General features: G+C 39.1%; 2 protein-coding genes across 2 annotated transcripts; both read left to right on the forward strand.

Moving 5' to 3' along the window:
* The first annotated feature begins 553 nt into the window (after positions 1 to 553).
* On the forward strand, positions 554 to 5,515 carry LOC105390057 (luciferin 4-monooxygenase). The gene is made up of 12 exons (XM_038118637.2): positions 554 to 709; positions 1,288 to 1,450; positions 1,754 to 1,961; positions 2,273 to 2,459; positions 2,580 to 2,702; positions 3,001 to 3,175; positions 3,453 to 3,593; positions 3,789 to 3,914; positions 4,063 to 4,146; positions 4,278 to 4,424; positions 4,726 to 4,891; positions 5,371 to 5,515. Exons 2-12 carry the CDS (start codon positions 1,295 to 1,297, stop codon positions 5,496 to 5,498), a joined length of 1,641 nt encoding a protein of 546 aa, XP_037974565.2. The 5' UTR covers positions 554 to 709; positions 1,288 to 1,294; the 3' UTR covers positions 5,499 to 5,515.
* A 1,972-nt stretch (positions 5,516 to 7,487) lies between these two features.
* Positions 7,488 to 18,610, forward strand: LOC105390058 (luciferin 4-monooxygenase). Its single transcript, XM_038118716.2, has 11 exons — positions 7,488 to 7,764; positions 9,309 to 9,513; positions 10,585 to 10,771; positions 11,186 to 11,308; positions 14,248 to 14,422; positions 14,772 to 14,912; positions 15,211 to 15,336; positions 15,506 to 15,589; positions 17,179 to 17,325; positions 17,623 to 17,788; positions 18,370 to 18,610. Exons 1-11 carry the CDS (start codon positions 7,609 to 7,611, stop codon positions 18,495 to 18,497), a joined length of 1,638 nt encoding a protein of 545 aa, XP_037974644.2. The 5' UTR covers positions 7,488 to 7,608; the 3' UTR covers positions 18,498 to 18,610.
* Positions 18,611 to 21,237: the final 2,627 nt, after the last annotated feature.

A 21,237-nucleotide genomic window follows, 5' to 3' on the forward strand; every position in this document is an offset into this window, starting at 1 on the left:
TTTATTAATTTATTAAGCACGTAAGTATATTATGTTAATTAAATTATCTATATGAAGCAAGGCGAATGCGGCCTGGGTTTTGTCTCAAAATAGTATTTTTTGTTTGTTTAATTTTCTTATCGCGACAACGACCATTCGTTCTACGGATTAAGATAATAATGATTGAATGACCTAGAGTCTAGTCACAATCATTCCTAGCTCTATCTATGATACACAACACAATCATACTAAATATTAGAAACGTTTAAAGTCTGTAAGTTTGCATATGGATGTTTGTTAGATACTTATATATATTCATATACTACTCAGAAACGGGAAAATGTCAATAACAAATATATACTTAAACAATTAAAATTTAATTATAACACAAAAGTAGGCATCTTTTCCCTCTAATCCCGGGATTTCCATGGGTAAACCTTTAAGTACAAATAGGCGAAGCAAAGCTCGCGGCAAAAGCTAGAGCTAGCTTCACAACACAAGTTGCAGAGGTTACCGAATTAACCCTAAAGATACGAGTAATGAACGCTCACGGTGAACACGCTCAATTGGTTGTTTGTTGTGTAAACTGAGTGTAGACATAGTATCGTCACAATATGATAACAAGTATCATTTCGCCCCTACAAGTAGTCGCGTAGCTTCTACATCGTCGGAGTAGAGTAATCGTCGGTCAAGAGTGTTTGTGTTAATACTTAGTAGGTACCTGAGTACGGTAAGTTTGTGTGTAGGTACGACGTACCTTTACATTAGGGGCTGTTCACAGATAGGTCATACCGCCTCGCATAGCATTAAATCTGAGAATAAATGGTAGTACAGCGCAAATTCTAGAATCGTACGCTGTGTGCCCTGCTGTTGTGATTGTGATACACATGATACATGATACATAGATCGCGTTATTCAATGTTGTGATCCAACGTCACATGAAATTTTGTTTTCAAGCGCTATCAACTGCATGAATGTTGTGTTAGATTACGTGCTCTACTTAAAAATGTACTTACCAGAGAAATAAAATTTAAATTATTTTTGAAATGCATTTGACGAAAATTTTAATATGCAATTTTATTAAAAAGTATGTAGGTATTCAGTAAAAAAAAATATAAGAAAACAGTAAGTCCTGTTACTACTACCTAAACAGTTAATTAAGTTAGGATTAAAATTTCTATTCTTAATTTCCAAAACCTATATAATATACAGAGTTGTTTAGAATGACCAGTTGCGCACACCCTTTCAGCTAACCATACCGTTTTTTTGCAATTTCTATAACATTACCGGAGATTTCTTTCATTCCAGTTCCAAAATGGTAGTTCAACGGCAGCTGAGCAGTTTCGTCTCCATGTACCTGGAAGATGTGACGTCACGAGTGGTAGCACGGTCCGGCCGGCCCGAGGACCGCTTCCACCTCGGCAAGATCATACTGGAGACTCTGAGGACCGCGCCGGATATGGACTTGCAGGTTAGAGGATACTTTCTTTTATAGGGCTTGTTTCATGACCATCCGATGGCATGGATCACTCTACAAGACTTGAGTTGTTGAGTTAGATGTCATTGATGGACTGCCCAACGGCCCTGAAATTCGATCTTTCAGAGAGAAGTTAAGAGGTCCGACCATTGAAGGATACAAAAACGATCTGATAAAAGAATTATTTTGAAAGCGCTGTTTGTCTCGCTTTGCGCTGTTGTGTATACCTCATATATACCTACCAAATGGCACGTTTAAATGCTTTTAGATACTTTCATAATCTTTTTTCCCTCTTAGATTGATGCGGCCACCGGCGAATCAGAGTCCTTCCAATCAGTGTTGAGCAGATCAGTTCGGTTCGCGCGCTACCTCCGCGCCGCCTCCTACGCTCCTGGTGACGTCATCGCGCTGATGGCCCCCAACCACCTGGACCTCACCGTGGCGATATACGCCGCCATGTTCAATGGCTTGGCGGTCGCTGCTTTGGAAAATATGTCTGGAGTTGGTATGTAAAATGCGCATTGTGTACTATTGAGGATTGAGGGTGGAAATGTAATAAGGGGAAGCAGTATTATAACAGTTGCAGCTGCAGTATAAAAGTCGCTATAGGGCCAACGACTTTTTCACGACAAGTCTTTCTATAGTGTGTCTAGGTTTTGTCACAATTTTATTTCTAGCCGATTGACCAGTGAGAATAGCGTCAGTCACTGACTGCCCAGGGTGCGACGGACGAAAAGTTGATACGTGATTCGGGGACCCAATTTCTCAACTGAGGTTCAAGTGATAGAAAATTAAATGAATTAATATATTTTTCAGGTGAACTGAAGAATACTTTCAGTGCAACAGAGCCAAAGTTAGTGGTTTGTCAACACGATAAAGAGAAAGATGTGAAAGAAGCGCTACAGAAAGCAAACGTTAAAGCCAATATCATCACCTTCGGCGGTGGGAAAAACCATTTTACTGATCTATTCCAAAATGTGGAAGCAAACTTGGATGATTTCACGTAAGTTGCTTAGTTAAAAATCATAATATGAATGAAGATCGTTTACAAATTCTACTGTGTCTGAAAGTAAGCTGTTCTATAAGGTCCATATTTTGCTATATAAATGCTAATATTTTTCAGTGTTACTGACGTGGACACGGCGGAAAACATATGCTTTTTGGTGCCGACCAGTGGCACAACAGGAGTGCCCAAGAGTGCAGCTGTTAGTCATAAGAACACTGTCATCCACTTACCAATTTGGCTGTAAGTACTACTTAACTACGTGTTATCTACACATTTATTTCGGTACCTGCTCTGTCAAAATAATGTGCCTACAAGTAGGCAAACATTCAGCGGGTCACCAGAGACCTGTACAATATGACCCTAATACGAACGAAATGTACTGGATTTTGAAAACTTTAATGGTTACTTACCTAACTATTTATTTACACAAACTTCACTGCACTTTTATTCAGTTCAAATATGGAAGAGCAAGATTTTATGTTTCTTTTTTTGTATGATTTGCAAGAATAAGGAATCAAAATTAACTGGAATATTTCAGGGGCATGTACGACTCTTTCCCTTCGCCAACGAAGATGATCTTCCACCTGTCCCCCCTGCAGTGGGTCACCGGCATCATGAACTACCTGCTCTCGGCCATATTCCACGTCACCAGGGTGCAGACCTCTGGTCCAGGCACCGTTGAGCACTACCGCAGTATTATCAACAAATACAAGGTAGTTAATGTTATATGCTGGCCTACTAGCCTCCTATCTGGCTGTAAGTTTCAAGTTTCTGGATCAATTCGATGAGATTGATCTGATAGTAATCTGGTGAAGCATACTACCCAGCATGAGACGATAAAGCCGTAAACTACCATGCTACATGCGAGGTACTTTATGAAACGACGCAATCCAATCTCACTCAATTGCATTTAATCAAGTGTCTGACAGCCTCGTGCTGCCTGAAATGTATATCTATTATACTTACATAACATCGTGTCCTGTCTTCCAGCCGTCGTTCATGATCTGCAGTCCCACGATGATGACGTCGATGGTGAAGCATGGGGGCGGGGACTCGTGTGACTTCTCTTGTTTAGAAGTGATCGCACTGGGCGGCAGTGCTGTGACCAAGGACATCGGCCAAGAACTCAAGGTTTATTACTTAAATTTAAATGATCTTTTTATTATTGGTTAGATCTGGAAGTGACATCTTATTATTCCCAATTTTATAATAATATGGTTGGGGCATGGTTGTCCTTTTCTAGACGTGTCTCCCGATGGCAAATTAAACACTAATAGATCACACCACACCAACCCGATAATTTATGTTTTGAATGCTTTCTTTCAGCGTCATGCACCTAACGCTCACCTGTTTCCAATCTACGGGTTGACCGAAATAGGAATGGCACTCTGTGGTGTATACGATATTAACAAGCCTGTATCTTTTAAAGATTGCGGAATATTGAAATTTAGAGTGAGTATTTAAATAAAACTGTAAGTAGTTACTTCAGTACAGTTAGTTAAGTATATCAGAATGCTAATACAATTTTGCTTTGTTTACGCTATTAATTTATCCACTTAACTTAATAGTCATATCATCAAGGTATATATATTATTTACAGTTGGTAGACCCCGATACTGGAAAGGACGTTTGTGAACCATTTAAGAAGGGAGAGTTGTGGGCCACAGGACCTTCTGTTTTCAAGGTGAGCTTATTAAATGTTCAAAGTCTTAATTGCACAGTGTAATATGAGTGTAATTGAGTGCATCGGATTGATGTTATTGACTATGCTGGATACTCCATAGATAGGTCAAAAGGAACTTTTATAATTTTCAGGGATATTACAACAGGCCTGACGCTACCAAAGAGACGTTTAGTGAAGACGGCTGGCTCAAGACTGGAGACATCTTTCACAGGGATGACGATTTCAACTACTTCTTCCTGGATCGCATGAAAATGCTCCTGAAATACAGAAACTATCAGGTTTGCTATTTTAACTGATTAATGAAAACGTAAATTTTTATATTTGGTTGGTATTAGGGAGAATTTGTATACTAAATCGTGAAACATCTAACTACAGTCTCGAATGAATGGGCTGAATGGCTGTAATTGTAAGACCAAAAATGCCGATGAACATGTGATATTTTTGGTCAAATTAATGTTTTCCTGTAGAATAACCACCTATCTGAGTACATGCATCCACAATAATCCACATGTTTACATTTTATACTAACTTCTTTTGTTCGTTTTGCAAGTATAAAGTCACGCATTTGTGGTCTCCCAGATATCCCCAGTGGAAGTGGAGGCGGTGATCCGGCAGCACGCGGGGGTGTCCGACGCCGGCGTGGCGGGGGTGCCCGACAGCGAGTGCGGGGAGCTGCCGGTGGCCTGCGTGGTGAAGAGGCCCGGAGCCTCCGTCACTGCACAGGAGATCAAGGATCTCGTCAAGAGTAAGTGTGGCTATGTCAAGTTGTCTTAAGTGCGCTGCAGTGGTGAAAAAGTTTCGCCCGGTGCGTTGGAAGAAGCTATAAAATAAAATCAAAGCAAACTTATCATGCAGCATATTAGAATGACTCATGTGACTTCTTACCTGCACTGCTTTTGTCGTAGAAATCCCACCAGAATATTTAGGAGCTCGTAGAAAAGTACTTCTTTTTTTTAAATGCCTCGACTGGGTACTAGATGAAATAAGTAGATTTTGGTGATGAGCCTTGCATACGCAGGCCTCTCCTGTCCAGTTTCTTATGGAGCGGAGTCACGATTTCCTCCTTCTCTGCACTCGCGTCATTTAGCCTTTCCCCTGTACCCCATCTCTGAGCACAGGTCCCAAGTATCAAGTTAACTTTTCTTCTGTTTCATGGTCAAGTTCTTCGCTGTTTATTCGTGACTTTATGGCCCCAAACACTGACTTCACCTTTTCTCCCGACAGGCTCATTGCAAGACTCGAAGCAGCTGCGAGGCGGTGTGATCTTCGTGGAGTCGCTGCCTATGACCGCCTCGACCAAGGTCAATAGGAAGAAGCTGAAGGAAATGGTCTGCACTTTGCCAAGAGAATAAATTATTATTGACTGAAATTTTGTTTTTTTGTTGTGTTCCTAAACTCAGTTAAACTGTCAGGAAAAGCAAGAATCTTATTTATATTTTCGTGAAACATAAGTACTTACTTTGATCTGACGATAAATAACTACATAATATATATATACTTATGCTTTTAAATTGGACTGTGTTGGTCCTTAAGCATGTAACTGTGGTCTGGAGATGTTATGGAAATTTTACTACCCAAGTCTTAGTCCAAGTATTTGATCTATAGACTATAGATCCCTCTGATCTGCAACTACTTAGGGAAAATGTGATACTATCATTCAACAGCGATAAACAAAAACCGATCAATTTAATTCTGTAAAAAATACACCAAACTTTTGCATACGTTTCATATTTGGTTTACGCAAATTTGATCCCATATCCGAATACCGCACTAAGCTCAAGTGGCTCACAATCCGCCTTCGCCGGAATGCTCATATTCTCTCCTTACTCTACTCTGTGCTGTTCAATCCCTCAACACCGGCGTACCTTAAAGAGCGCTTCGTTTTTAAACTTCACGCAGACAACAGGCCGATGAGATCCTCACAAAGGCTTTTGTTGGAGCTTCCAACGCACACCTCTGAGTTTTATGGCAACTCCTTCACAGTAACCGCCATACGGCTGTGGAACTCACTGCCATTGGAAATCCGTTGTGCAAAATCAGCTTTTGCTTTCAAAAGACAAGTAAAGGAATATTATCTGTCCATCATTTAATAGTACCTACCTACGTATAAATCTTTATATAAGTATATGGTATGTATGTATATATATAAGTATCTATTATATTTGTATGTATGTATCTAAGTATTTATTATTAAAACATAAAAAATATCACTAGTATTTAAATGCAATACGTGTACACCTTCCTCTTCTACTCAATAAGTCTCTCATTCACCCAAAGGTTGCCTGGAAGAGATCGCTTTTAGCGATAAGGCCGCCTATTGTGCTTACTACTTTTGTAATTTAATGTATGTTGTGTGTTTTGTTCAATAAAGTTATATTGTATTGCATGCCATACAAAATAAGAAGTTAAAATATGTACCTATTTCATGTAATAAAATTACCGTTTTTGTTTATTCAATCATTTTTAAAAGGTACCTATATTTATTATGAAATTTATGGAATACCTAGTTACTTACTTACAAAATAAAAACCTTACCATCTATACAAATACTAACACGGCCAAGTAGTTATGAGCGCACAGTCTATTTCCAAACGGTTTCCATACTAGCGCCCGAGCGCTAGAGCCCGGAGACAGTTAAAATGTAGAACAATAAATGCAATATCATGCTGATTTATAATGAGCATGACATTGTATTTAGTTTAGATATAAATTCGTAAGTTCATCATAATGTTTATAGGTAATTCAGTGCCGTATTAAAATTTAGAAAATTAAGGTCCCGAGCCATCTCAACTAAATCCTACAACGGCAACGGTTCCTTCCACCCTTTGACGTACGGAATCAATTAAAATAAAAAATACAGCTATTTATGGTCTCATGAATATGTATTCATAGGGTTTGCAATTTGCACTATGCAGTTGCCCTAGATCTACGATTATGGGCTATAGTATAGTAGTTACAATCGAATACTACTTGCACATTGAGGAAAAATCTGAAAACTGCCATGTAACCAACCCGCAAACTCGCAGCTGTACTAGGGCATACTGTAGTTTAATTACTGTGGTAATGGCCTTTTCCTAGACTGGAGGGTTATTGCCATAATCTCCACGCTTAGGCCTGCTGCATCTGAGAGTTGCACATGTCACACAACACAAAAAATATACAATATTATTTTACAACCCTGCGACCCGGACCATGGTCGCTTTTGTTAGTTTACTTACTAAATACGCCCCTGGTCTTATCAGTGTTATTATTAAGAACTCGTATTGCAATTAACTACATTAGATATCTTGATAACACAAAAATAATCTAAGTAAATTTTAAGTACCATACTACTTACCGATTGTGAAAACTTTACCATTCACCCCCGTCCTGTGTCGAGAGGAGTCTAATTATATTTTTACTTAAATATTATTTAAACTTATAAGCATAAGTATTAGGTATATTTTTTAAAGCAGCTCCAAAATGCCAGTACCCCGTCAAGTGAACAACTTTTGTTTCCTATACCTGAACGATGTGACCTCACGCATCGTGGCCAAATCTGGCCGAGCTGGCGACCGCTTCCACTTGGGGAAGATCATCCTGGAAAGTCTCAAAGTGGCTCCAGATATGGACTTACAGGTAAGGAAGTCGTCGAAAAATTTAATTCTGATATCCACGATTTAGGTAGTACGAAGTACGTAGGTACCTATTAAACTTCCTATCCAGATGGTGAATATCACGAGAATATAATATTAATCGATGGTGATTTGGGAATTACTCTCTAAACCCGAGGTTTGTTTTGGTATACATAGAGCGGTGGTTGCTCAGTCGGGTAAGCGCCCGCTTCTCACGCAAGAGATGCGGGTTCGAATCCTGGCGCTGACATGTACCAATGAGTTCTTTGAATTTAAGTACCTACAATGTATACCATCGCTCTTACGGTGAAGGAAAACATCGTGAGGAAACCTGCATATCTAGATTTAGCACATCTAGATTGTGAACCCACCAACCCGCAGTGGACCAGCGTGGTGGGAAATGGTCCAAGCTTAGGAAGGCAGTTTAGACCTTAGGGATATGCACAAAGGTTCCATTCGAGAGAGCCAGGTGTAGGTATTGACACCCCCCACAGAGAATAGAAAATAATAGAATAGAATTTGGTATACATATTGAAGTATCTGAAAAATATGAAAGACAGATTTTATCATAGATGTATTGTATTGTAAGTACACTCGCCAGCAATGAAAAAGTTCCACTGACATTGCAACTTACATAGTGGGTGAAACATGGTGCAACTTTTCCACTGCTCGCGAGCGAGTGTAGTTTCTGAAAAATTATGAAAGACAGACATGTTATTATATTGTGAAAATGATATAATAATATATAAAAAGCGAAAAATGCAATGTAATGCTGATTCTGATTAGGTAGGTACAGTAGGTATCTACTTACTGTTTTTTTACAGGATGTAACTTATAGATACGTATCACATGTTATAATATTATGTTTATCGACTGTTATTGTTTGTTATTGTTTTATCTGTTATTAAGAATTAAATTAACTACCTAATAGAATACATTAGATGTGTTGATAAAACAAAAATAAGCTTTTAATGTAGCTAAGTATCACCGTAAGTTACTAACCAAAAAAAAATATTTAGTCATTAACTATGTAGGTACTTAACATTTTTTTTATTATAACGGAAGCTAGCGTTTTTCAGCATGGTGATGGATGGGATAGCCATTCAGATTAGTTTTCTGACAACTGACTGCCCACCAGGCTGCGCCGGACGCTGGACTTATTATGTACCATATACATTCAGAGCTACAGCCTACGAATAGGGTACTTACATATTGTTTTTCGTAGGGTACAGCCATAGCTAATTATGCGTCACTATGGAGGCTCCCCCCGTACACTTATTAGATCCTAACTAATATTATAAATGCGAAAGTAACTGTGTCTGTCTGTCTGTCTGTCTGTCTGTCGGTCTGTCTGTCTGTTACTCTTTCACGCCAAAACTACTGAACGGATTTGAATGAAATTTGGTATACATACGGTCTAGACCCTGGGAAAGAACATAGGCTACTTTTTATCCCGGAATTTTATTCCCACGGGAAAAATTTTTAAGGCGAAGCGAAGCTCGCGGGAACAGCTAGTATTGTATAAACCTAATACAATTTTCCTCTTAGATCGACGCTGCAACGGGCCAATCAGAGTCATTCAAGTCAACCCTGAGCAGATCAGTGCAGTGCGCGCGCTACCTCCGCGCTTCATACGCTCCTGGTGACGTCATCGCGCTGATGGCCCCCAACCACCTGGACCTCACTGTGCCGATATACGCCTCCTTGTTCAATGGATTGACGGTAGCTGCTGTGGAGCACACGTGGGGTGTTGGTGAGTTATTTATTTATTTATTTATTTATTTATTTATAAACATTGCAGTGATACATAGGGTACAGAAGAATTCCCACAAAACCAATATTTTTGGTTTGACTGTGGGTAAACGGTGACATTTTAATTAAGCTGTTATTTAAAAATTAACAAAATAAACAATATATTGACTGTGTCAAGTGAGCAGTGCAAGGAAGGCACCACTCTCAATCATAATAAGTTTTAAGTATCGTAATAAGTTTTAAGTAAATGTTTTTTTAATAATGTTAAATAAAGATAATTTTTTCTCATTTTTAATACTTACCGGTAATTCATTATATAATTTGGGTATTTGTTTACAGAGCATTCTTCCACCAAAATAATTATTTGTATATGGTATTTGGTACCTTCCTTGCACAGCCCCTCTTGTGCCGCAAGTATGCTGGATAGGTATTTTATGTTCTTCACTACCATGGCTGTTTACAAGGAGGAGATATTTATGCTTAAGGCTTGCTGGTAAAATGTTACATGTTTCAAAAAGGATTCTATAATCGTGGTTACATTTAGCTTTTGTCTTTTTATCTATAATTAATTTTAAGAATTTTATTTGCATTTTTTCTATCTTTTCAATATGAGTTTTGAATGTAAGTCCATAACAGTGCAGAGAATAACCAATTATACTGTCAACCAGGGCTAGATAAAGACATTTCAATATACTTCTAGGTACTTTAAAGCTTAGTTGATAGAATTTACTTAATAAAATTCTTAATTTGTTCATAACATAATCTACATGTTATATAGTTATGCGGTCCTGGTACTTTTCATGCTGTCTGCTTCCGCAAAAAAACTAGCTAGAGGCTGAACTACTTACCTATTAAAAGGAAAAGTATATTGAATGATGTCTTGAAATTATTTAAAGTTAACATAACTATGAATAGGTATTAGGTATGCTTTCCCATCTTAAAAATGATGCTGAAACATTACGTCATTTAAAAAAAACCTGAAACATATTTCACTGTAGCGTTTAATGATAATGACGTAGAGTTCGTAAAAAAAAAAATATCAATCGATATCCTCATAAAAAAATGTTTGCAGGTGAACTTCAAGACACATTCAGTACAATCCAGCCTAAGCTGGTGTGTTGCCAGCACGAGAAGCAGGCGGTAGTGCGAGAGGCACTCCAGAGGGCCGGCGTGAACGCCAACATCATCACCTTCGGAGGGGGAGAACACGAGTTAAATGAGCTAATCCGAAATGTGGAGCCAAACGTGGATGATTTCAGGTAGGTGCTATATTAATTTAGGGGGATTGTTCATTCTGAAAAATGTACAAGGTACTTACGTGTACTGTATAGTAGAGATGCCCGATTTTTCTGGCTTAAATCGATCTCTTGGAACGTAACACAGATTCTTGATCAATCCTGGCTTTGAATGGATTTAATTTATCTTGTAAGATCGATTGAGATCAAGCATCCCTAGTACTTAGCGAACCAACTTCTTACTGACTAATAATAATGTAGGTAGATCAGTTTTGAAATCGAAACACATCGAAATTAGTGTGGCATATAAGTAATCATTAGATCAATAAAAAATTACATTTTAATTTAAATGAAATTATAATAATATTAGAAGGTAGAAATAATGATACCAACTTTGAAGGCATTTCAATTTTATTCATGTAGTTTCTCTTCCTTTAGTGTAACGGACGTGGACACGGCGGAGAGCATCGCGTTCCTGGTGCCCACGAGCGGCACCACGGGTGCGCCCAAGAACGCGGCCTGCAGCCACCTCAACTTCACCACGCACCTGCCCTACTGGCTGTAAGTTCAACCATTGCTAGATATTATTCTGTGGTTAAACCCAGATTCATTTAAGCCTAGAGGGCTTTGGGCAGCTTGAAAACATCTGACAGTCGGCTTGTCCACTTACCCGACAACACTCTCAGCTTGCTTGTGTTGGGGTCCACCAACTCGCACTAGGCCAGCGTGGTGGACTAGGCCTAAAACCCTTCTTTCATTGGAATTGGAAGGACACCCGTGCCCCAGCAGTGGAGACGCGGTGGGTCGTGATGATGAAACCCTGATTACACCTACCGAGTCTACTACTAAACTACTTAATGAGTCAAACGTTTTCGGCTTACTATAATCTTTTTGCAACCCCCTGTATAATTGGTTCAAAATTGAACATAGTTATGTTCCAATTAGTGTTGCCACGAATAGTGAATTGGCCGAATACCGAATACCGAATATTCGGCGACGCTGCCGGCCGAAGCGCCGAATATTCGGCCGCCGAATATTCGGCACTACAACCTGTTTTTTTTGTTCCTGGAACTGCTTTGAAGAAGTCGCTACAGATTATATGAGAAATGCTAATTATTAGGAGTCAGAATGCTGTGGCAAACGAGTTGAATTTTTATTTGATAATAGTTCGCCTAGATCGGATCACCTTACAAGTGGTGGTCAGCATCATCATTGGCCACAGCATCTGTTGTAGATGGTAGTTGCAGCACTCGTAGGTTTATGGGTTGCCGCATCGCCGTTGATGGCTGTACAAGCCTATAGCGGCACGGCATTTCTTTCCGCATCGATCGCAAACAAAACATGAATGTATGGGAGGTGGTAGATCACGACGAAGTTTTTTCTGCTTAAGATTATCTAGCCAGTCTTCGTCGTGTTTTAACATTCCAACTTTAACGTCATGGCGCCACTCAGGTCTCATGTCAGCGCGTTCTTCCCAACCGTCTATCTGAATACCGAAGCTGTTCATGTCCCGCTTGCAAGCATCCTTAAATCTGAGAATTGGGCGCCCAACAGGTCTCTTTACATCAGCTATTTCACTCAACATGACTTGGCGTGGCAGTCTCTCAGGGGCCATCCGATGAACGTGACCAAGCCAACGAAGCCTTCTCTGCTTTAGCATGGCAGTTATGCTGCAGCAATGTGTCATTGTGAGAACTGCCTCGTTGCTCATTTTGTCCTTCCATGTGACTCCAAGAATAGTCCTCAGGCATCGCATATGAAAGGCGTTAAGTTTGCGTTCTTGTTTCGCATATGAAGTCCACGTTTCCGAAGCGTACAACAATATACTCAGGACGCAGGTCTGGTATACGAGGACTTTGGTGTTCGTAGTTAGCTTTCGGTTTCTCCAAACGCGTGCAAAGAGCCTTCCAAAAGTAGTTGACGCTTTGCCAATCCGAGTATCTATTTCTCTGTCGTTTGATAGCGAGGACGTGGTGGTTGAGCCAAGGTAGCAAAAATGATCCACAACTTCTAGGACAGCACCGTCGAGTGAAATTTTTGGAGGCTGGTCAACGCCCTGCACCATGATTACAGTCTTCTTGGTGTTGACACTCATAGAGAACATATGACATGCATTGCCGAATCTCGTCACTAATTCCTGGAGTTCGCTTTCCGAGTTAGCAACTAGTGCAGCATCATCTGCATAAAGGAGTTCTCTAGCAATCAAATCTTGACGCTTTCGTTTTGACTTTAGGAGACTGATGTTGAATAGCCTTCCGTCCTTTCTTGTATGCAGATGTACTCCGACGTCGCAGTTTTCAAAAGCAGTCAGAAGCAGTGCAGAGAAGAAGATCCCGAAGAGGGTAGGTGCTAGCACGCAGCCTTGTCTGACTCCACGGTTAACGGCGAAAGGTTCAGATTTTTCACCATCAAATATTACTGACCCATTCATGGTATCGTGGAAGGACCTGATGATGGATAGAAGTTTTGGAGGGCATCCAATCTTACTCAGCACTTCGTACAGCCCCTCTCTACTCACAGTGTCAAATGCCTTGTTGAGGTCGACAAAGGCCATGTAAAGAGGGAGACAATGTTCGCGACTCTTTTCTTGAAGTTGCCGAAGGGTAAATATCATGTCATTGGTCGAACGGCCTGCCCTAAACCCACATTGTGATTCCGGGTATATCTGGGAGGCCAAAGTTTCCAGCCTTCGTAAAACAACTTTCGCAAATGCCTTTCCTACAATACTTAACAGGGATATTCCTCTGTAGCTGTTACAATCGCCTCTATCTCCTTTACCTTTATACAAGGTGACTATGTCAGCGTCTCTCATTTCTTGAGGCACAGTTCCTTCATCCCAACAACGCAGTAAGAGTGCATACAGGGGCGAAGAAACACAGCCGAGCCTTATCAGTTCAGCGGGCAAATTGTCAGAACCCGTGCTTTTACCTAGTTTTAGGCTTTGGAGCGCTTTAATGAATTCATCACCTTTAGGGGGGACGTCAAGTTCCGTCGCCACAAAACTCCAAACAAAAAACAATACCCGAACCTTTTGAAATTTGCAAAAATTTATCATTCTTCACCTAGAAGTAGCGTTTATTAGTGAGAGGTTATTTTCTGAGGATGGTTACAATGAAAAGCGCAATGCTGAAATGCTCGTTTTTATCCAGCACAACTTACTACTGATTAATTTTAACTTAAAATTAATCAGTAGTAAGTTTTTAAGTACTAAAATGTTGTGATTTGGAAATAAATACACAATTTTGATTAAAATAACAAGTAATTTTTTACATGATTTACTATTCGGTATTCGGCCCGAATAGTACGCACTATTCGGCCGAATACCGAATACTGAAAAAACTGGCCGAATAGGCCGAATACCGAATAGTTGCCGAATATTCGTGGCATCTCTAGTTCCAATAGTGAAAGCCATAGTAGTGCACCCTCGTCAGAAGCGGTCGCGGCGAACCTTTTCGTATTTTCGCACCCTCTAACTCGTCGTGGTTTTGTTTATTTTCCAGATCGTTGTACGACACGTTCCCGTCGCCCACGCGGCTGATATTCCACCTGTCTCCGCTGCAGTGGGTCACCGGCATCATGAACTACCTGCTCTCGGCCATATTCCACGTCACCAGGGTGCAGACCTCGGCCCCCAGCTCTGTGGAGCACTACCACAGTATTATCAACAAATATAAGGTAAAAGACCTTTGACCTAATCAGGTCAAATATAATCATATTCTTACTTATATTATGTAGTGACCTGCATCTGGGTCTCACGATTGAAACCTATGGACATATCCCCAAAAACTCATGAGCAATGTAAAAGTTCCAGTGACAATAGCACTAAATTACTCCTAAACGGAAATAACGCTTGCTTGATTACGCCGTCTGCTATAACATCACATCAGAATGATAAAATTTTAGGGTTTATTTTTTAAAAAGTGGGGTCATTTGGCGTCGGCCTTTTGTGAGTGAAAATGTTTCATTGCTCGTGAGTGTATTATTCAGAAAATTTGTTAAAATGGAAGCTCCACACTCTCCACAGCCAACGTTCATGATCTGCAGCCCGACGATGATGGCGACGATGGTGAAGCACTCTGGGCGGGACTCCTGCGACTTCTCCTGCTTCGAGATCGTGATGCTGGGCGGCAGCGCCGTCACCAGGGACATTGGGGAGGAGATCAAGGTGACAGGCACATTCTTGGTAGAGGTGCATCTTTTTGCGCCGGTTTTGTTACTGCCAATAAATATTATGGTCCTAAAATTAGGCCTTGTGGAACACCCAGACTGACAGGACAGCCATCCGAACGCACTCCATTTCATAGTGAGGAATTTTACCATTTAAACTTAATTCCTAACATTACTTATTATTTAAGTTTCATGAGATAAGTAAGTTATAATTGTTTCATGATTTATAGGTACAATCATAAGTTCGATAGATCGCAAAATACATCTACTAAAGACGCTCTACCATATTATTTCAGATTCGAGCTCCCAATACACAAATGGTACCAAATTACGGATTGACAGAAATGGGAATGAGTCTCTGTGGCTCCTACAATATTAACAAGCCGGTTTGTTTCAAAAATGTCGGAGTGTTGAAGCTTCGGGTGAGTTATAAAATCTATCACGTACTTACCTATATTTTTTGTTTTGGTTAACTCAATAATAATAACATATCCTTTTATCCCAATCTTTTTATCCCCACGGGAAACCGTTTAAAGGTGATATAGTTATAAAGCTTGCACGATTAAGTAAATAATAATGTATTTTTTACAGTTAGTTGACCCAGATACTGGAAAGGACGTTTGTGAACCATTTAAAAGTGGAGAGTTGTGGGGTCAAGGTCCTTCTATTTTTAAGGTAGGTAAATGAAGTAGGTACTAACTATTGAGTTTTCACTATTTTAGTGTAGCGTTTACGACTTCTCGAGTGGAGATCATGGACTGGCAAGCGTAGTGTAGGACGCTCTCTGGCCCACTGGACCGACGACATAGTTAGATATTAAGAGCCGGTAGTAGATGAGGAAAACCAAGGACAGAGTGTGGTAGTTGTGGCGATCCTTGAGGTCAGTCTAGGTTCAGCCGTAGATGATTACAGGTTGATATAATAATATAGCCATTTATTTCCAAATTATCTACAGTTATTCTTAAATAACATAGTTTGCAAATCATAATATTAAATTAACATGCATTTTACTTAATTAATTAATGTTATAACTCTATAATTTAATTTATAATAAAATAATAATAATTCATGCACTTTACTTTATATATCTTGAATATTTAATTAAATAATTGTTATTTATTGAAAAATAATTTGGTCACCCATTGCTGGGTAAAGGCCTCCTCCATGTCTTTCCATTGTCCCCGTTGTCTTGCTTGCCTTTGCCAAGTGTTGCCTGCTACTTTGATAATGTCGTCGACCCATCGTCTCTTCTGTCGACCCCGTGATCTTGGGTTGTCCCTTGGGTACCAGTTTAGTACGCGTTCGCTCCATCGATTGTCTGTGTATCTTGCGACATGTCCCGCCCATTTCCACTTTAGTGCGCAGACCATTTCAACTATGTCTCTTACTTTAGTAATCGCTCTTATCACACTACATCTCACTTTGTCTCTTAGCTTGATTCCCAACATTGATCTTTCGGCTGATCTTTGAAATGTATTGAGCTTTCTGATTATGTTTTTTGTAAGAGGCCAAGTTTGACAGCCATATGTTACAGTTGGGAGAACTGCACTTTCCATCAGTTTTTGTTTTAAATGTACTGGTAAGTTGCTTTTAAAAATATCTTTGTGGAGCCAGTATTTTTTCCATCCTAAAGTTATTCGCCTGTCAATTTCTTTGCTTATTGTATCAAAGGATATTAATTGGCCTAAATATATATATTCTTTCACATATTCAATATTTCCACTGCCTATTGTAGTGTTCTTTTCTTCTCCATTTGTCATTATTTTTGTCTTTGACTTGTTCATGTACGAGTAGAGTCCAACTTTTTGGCTTTCAATTTCCATGGCTGTTAACATTTCTACTATATTTTCATGGTCTTCAGACAGGATAACTACATCATCTGCAAATCTTAGATGCGTTAGTATTTCTCCGTCTATGCTTATACCATATTGGTGCCAGTTAATTTTTCTGAATACGGATTCTAGTAGAGCCGTAAAAAGTTTTGGAGAGAGCGGATCACCCTGCATTACGCCTCGCTTTATGTCAAAGGAGTCTCCTATCCTTTCAAGCTTTATTTTCGCAGATGCTTGGCTGTACAAAATTTTTAATAGATGTATATATTTGCTATGTATACCTTGTTCGGCTAAACTTTCCCATAGCTTTGCATGAGATATGGAGTCGAATGCTTTGGAGTAGTCAATAAATGCTATGTAGAGTTTTTTACAGGTTGATGCTGACGAATAAATGATTGAATTACCGAATAATAAAGTCCTGAATAATTTTAGGGATACTGTAACAGGCCAGAGGCTACCAAAGAAGCGTTCAGTGAAGACGGCTGGCTCAAGACTGGAGACATCTTTCAGAGGGACGAAGATCTCAACTACTACTTCGTGGATCGCCTGAAAATGCTGATGAAGTACATGAACTATCAGGTTTGTGATGTTGCTATTATAAAAAGTACAGGGTAATAAATGGCCACGAAAAGATTGTTCCAAGCGCGAATGGAAATGGACCACTGGATACTTTGACAGGTGGGGATGGGGGGCAAGACTTTCTAAAGGTATTCAGGTGTCATGTTTTAAGAACTGTTTAAGTAGGTAGGTAATTTATCATTAAGTATTTAATTCAATGTTGGTGAACTAACGTGAACATAACTTTGATCGTCTATAAGTACTTGTGTTGAAGCTGCTGTAATTATAGGTACCCTAAAACAAGTCTTCTCCTTCTAGATATCTCCAGTAGAGGTGGAGACGGTGATCAAGCAGCACCCGGGGGTGTCCGACGCCGGCGTGGCGGGGGTGCCCCACTCCGAGTGCGGAGAGCTGCCGGTGGCCTGCGTGGTGAGGAAGCAAGGCGCCTCCGTTACTGCACAGGAGATCAAGGATTTGGTCAAGTGTAAGTTGGGAGATCAGATTTGAAGAATGAGAAGGTAGAAGTGGCATAAATTTCTGCAGTGTCTTTCTACTATATATATGTACCTATATTTGATGCCGGTATTTATAAGGCTGTAAGAAAGACTTTTAGCTTGAAGATAGCATTATGCAATGAGCGCTCCGAAACTTAGTTTTTCGTTATATTTATAGAGTTATTCCCCATGTGAGGACACGCAGGGCAAAATATGAGGTGGACTATGGTCAATGACAATGTCAAGCTCTACATAAATTATGCAAGATCACTGGTAAAACATAACACTTTGGACTTAGGACATCTTCCACAGGAGTTAGGTACCAACCTACATTTTGTTTACAATGGTAATGTGTGAGATTAACTATAAGTAATTTTATTACTCTCAATGTGTGAGAGTAATAAAATGACTTATTACTCTCACACATTGAGTAGAGTAGAGTATACACCCGAGTCCGCGTTGTTCAATGCTCTCAAATAATATCTAAGTGTGTTCTTTTCCATAGAACTATGTTAATGATGAGTAATTAGACACCTGCGAAGGTAATTAATGCCTTGTAATTATTTCACAGCTTCGTTACAAGACTCGAAGCAGCTACGTGGCGGTGTCATCTTCGTGGACGCATTGCCCTTGACTGCTACTGCCAAACTGAACAGAAGGAAACTGAAGGAATTGGTCTCCACTTTACCAAGAGAATAATAATTATAGATACATGTATAATAAGGTAGATAGATGTCTGTATTTATTGTAAATATCGATCAGAAAATATAAGATGAGATAAGTACTTAGTTAATTAAAATAAAATGATGAAAGCGTTTTTTTGCAACTACTTTATCTTAACTAAGTACATAAATATTTATTAATGTACTTACTGAAGAATGATAGGTGATTAGGACCATCAGGGGCACTCCGTCTCTTTCCTATTTCGACTACTTTCATAGTGTGTCTTTGATCGAAGTGTGTAGTGTGTCATGTGTGTCATAAGCTCATATAGTGCCACAATCTTATCTGTTCCGGTGGCGACATCGCTGTGATCGAATCCAGTGTTGCTTTCGATTAAATTTTGCCTATTTCTGGTTTAAACGACAATGCATTTCTGCTATCACCTATTGTAATAATTAGGTACATTCATAAGTATAGTACTATAGATAAATCAAAATATAGGGTCGATAGTAAATGAAAGTGGATATAATATATCAAACGACATTTGTTTCAGTGTAGTTCTGATTATGTTCTGCTTCTGATACCTATAGGAGATTAAATCTAGATTACAATGCTATAGGTAATATATGTGGGTCGTGGGAATAACGAGATAGATAGACTTATAAAAAACAATTAATTAAGTATTATTATTATTTTTGAACACTATATTTTAAATTTTCTAAAGTAACAAGAAACAATAGCATACAATTAAAATAAATTCAGACAGTGTGCAAAGGCTAATACATCATCATCATCATCATCTTGACCCATCATGTCCCCACTGCTGGGGCACGGGTCTCCTTCCAAAGGCTAATTGCCAAAAAGCAATTTCTTTCAGCCAACTCTTGATTGGTTGGCAAAACAATGACATGTCATAAATCATCATTATTTCGTCTAAAATCGCTGCAGGTTCGCGAAATTCTTCTTGGTATACTGCCTAAGATTTAAATTATCATGTCATGTCATCACACCTGTAATCAAAGAAAAATTAAGATTATATAATTTTCATCACGAGTATCATCACGACTCATCCCGTCCCCACTGCTGGGGCACGGGCCTCTCTGGAAAATATTACATAAAATTACATGGAGTATATGGGTAAAATTATTCGTCATATTTGGCAACACTAACCTGTAGCCGCTGCAACTCGTTCTTCCAATTTTTCAAACGGAATTAAAGGCGCCTGAATACGTTATTCTTCCTGCATAAAAGCCAATATATATAGTACTACTTTTCTTGCATTACATTACAGCGCTTTTGGTAGTATTTCACCCAGAAAATCACAAAACGAATTCACAATTGAAATTGACAACTCAAATAACGCACAGAGTATGAAATGACGTTTCGTTAGTTGCACATTTTGACCACCGGAACAGATAAGATTGTGGCACTATAAGTGTGAAGCACAGAGTACATTAATTATTCTGAGAATAGAGCTATCAGTCACACGATGATATCAGCGCCAGCTGTAGATGTGCCCAGGAACTAAATTTCATATATGTATATATAGCACTAATGGTAATACATATGTATTTTGATTTATTTCTAGCTATTTGTATCTATTAAATACCTACGTGAATAAAATAACGGGGATAAATTAATACATCAGGATAAGGTTTTCGACATTTATTTCTTTTTTTATAATACTCCACACATAACATTCCACCAATAGCATTGGTCCATTTTCTGAATCTTCCAGCATCCTTATCAGGATTGGGGAAACTATGTAAGGTACTGGTGGTTTCACCTGCAATAAAAACATTTATATTTAACCAGCATGACGGAGAGCCGTGGTGGCGTAATGGATAAGGCCTCGTCCTCTCAATCAAGAGGCTGTGGGTTCAAATCCTGGCCTGTACCAATGATATGGAGTTCATAGTTTAATGCCGCGCGGGATACTGGTTTCTACTCTTGGTTTCGCTTGAGCGTCGATGAACTACGAACGCGATCCATTACGGTATCGCCGAGTTGCTATGAATACGGTATCATGTCCATTCTTTTGGCAACCGAGTTGTACATAGCTTGATAAGCCGCCACTAAGCTCCAATCCTTCAGCTATATTACATCAAACTTAATTTTACGACGGTAGACACAACACTCGTCCAAAGTCGGAACATTAATTAGTGAATATAGGTACTTACGTATTTCATTCTGGTCACAACCAGGAATAAAACACTTATGTTTCGACGCCATAGTACAAAATCCAAATCAAAAGGCAAATCAAGGTCAATTATAGTACTCGCAAAGGTCAGAAGGTGAGGAGGCAAATCAGAGTCCACGAAAAAGCTAGAGTTGTCGATAAAATCAATCAATCAATCTTTGGTTGTGGCACTAAGTCGATAAAATCACAAAAATCCGAAAAAGTTATTTATATTATGGCGGCCGTAATAACAAATAACGTTCCGTATTATGCACACCAAGGAACATAATATACACACTGAAATATTTTGTAGTATGCAAATTCTATATTTTTTAAACATATTGATGTCAGTATTAGTGATATAAATATATATGTAATGTTTTATTTTATTAAATTTTCGTGAATGACTAGATACTAAAATATTTAATAACTATTATAGCAGTTGAATTTGACGTAATATTTTGACTGTAAAGAAACGTACCATTGCCGGAGTTTTAATAATTACCAGTATTAAAAATAAATAATAGTAAAATAATGTTGCCAGATATTATTTGGACTCAATTATCATTATTATAATTCTCATTACAGCGCCATCTA

The sequence above is a fragment of the Plutella xylostella genome, chromosome 16 (genome assembly GCF_932276165.1).
Source record: "Plutella xylostella chromosome 16, ilPluXylo3.1, whole genome shotgun sequence".
In the NCBI taxonomy this organism is placed as follows: Eukaryota; Metazoa; Arthropoda; class Insecta; order Lepidoptera; family Plutellidae; genus Plutella; species Plutella xylostella.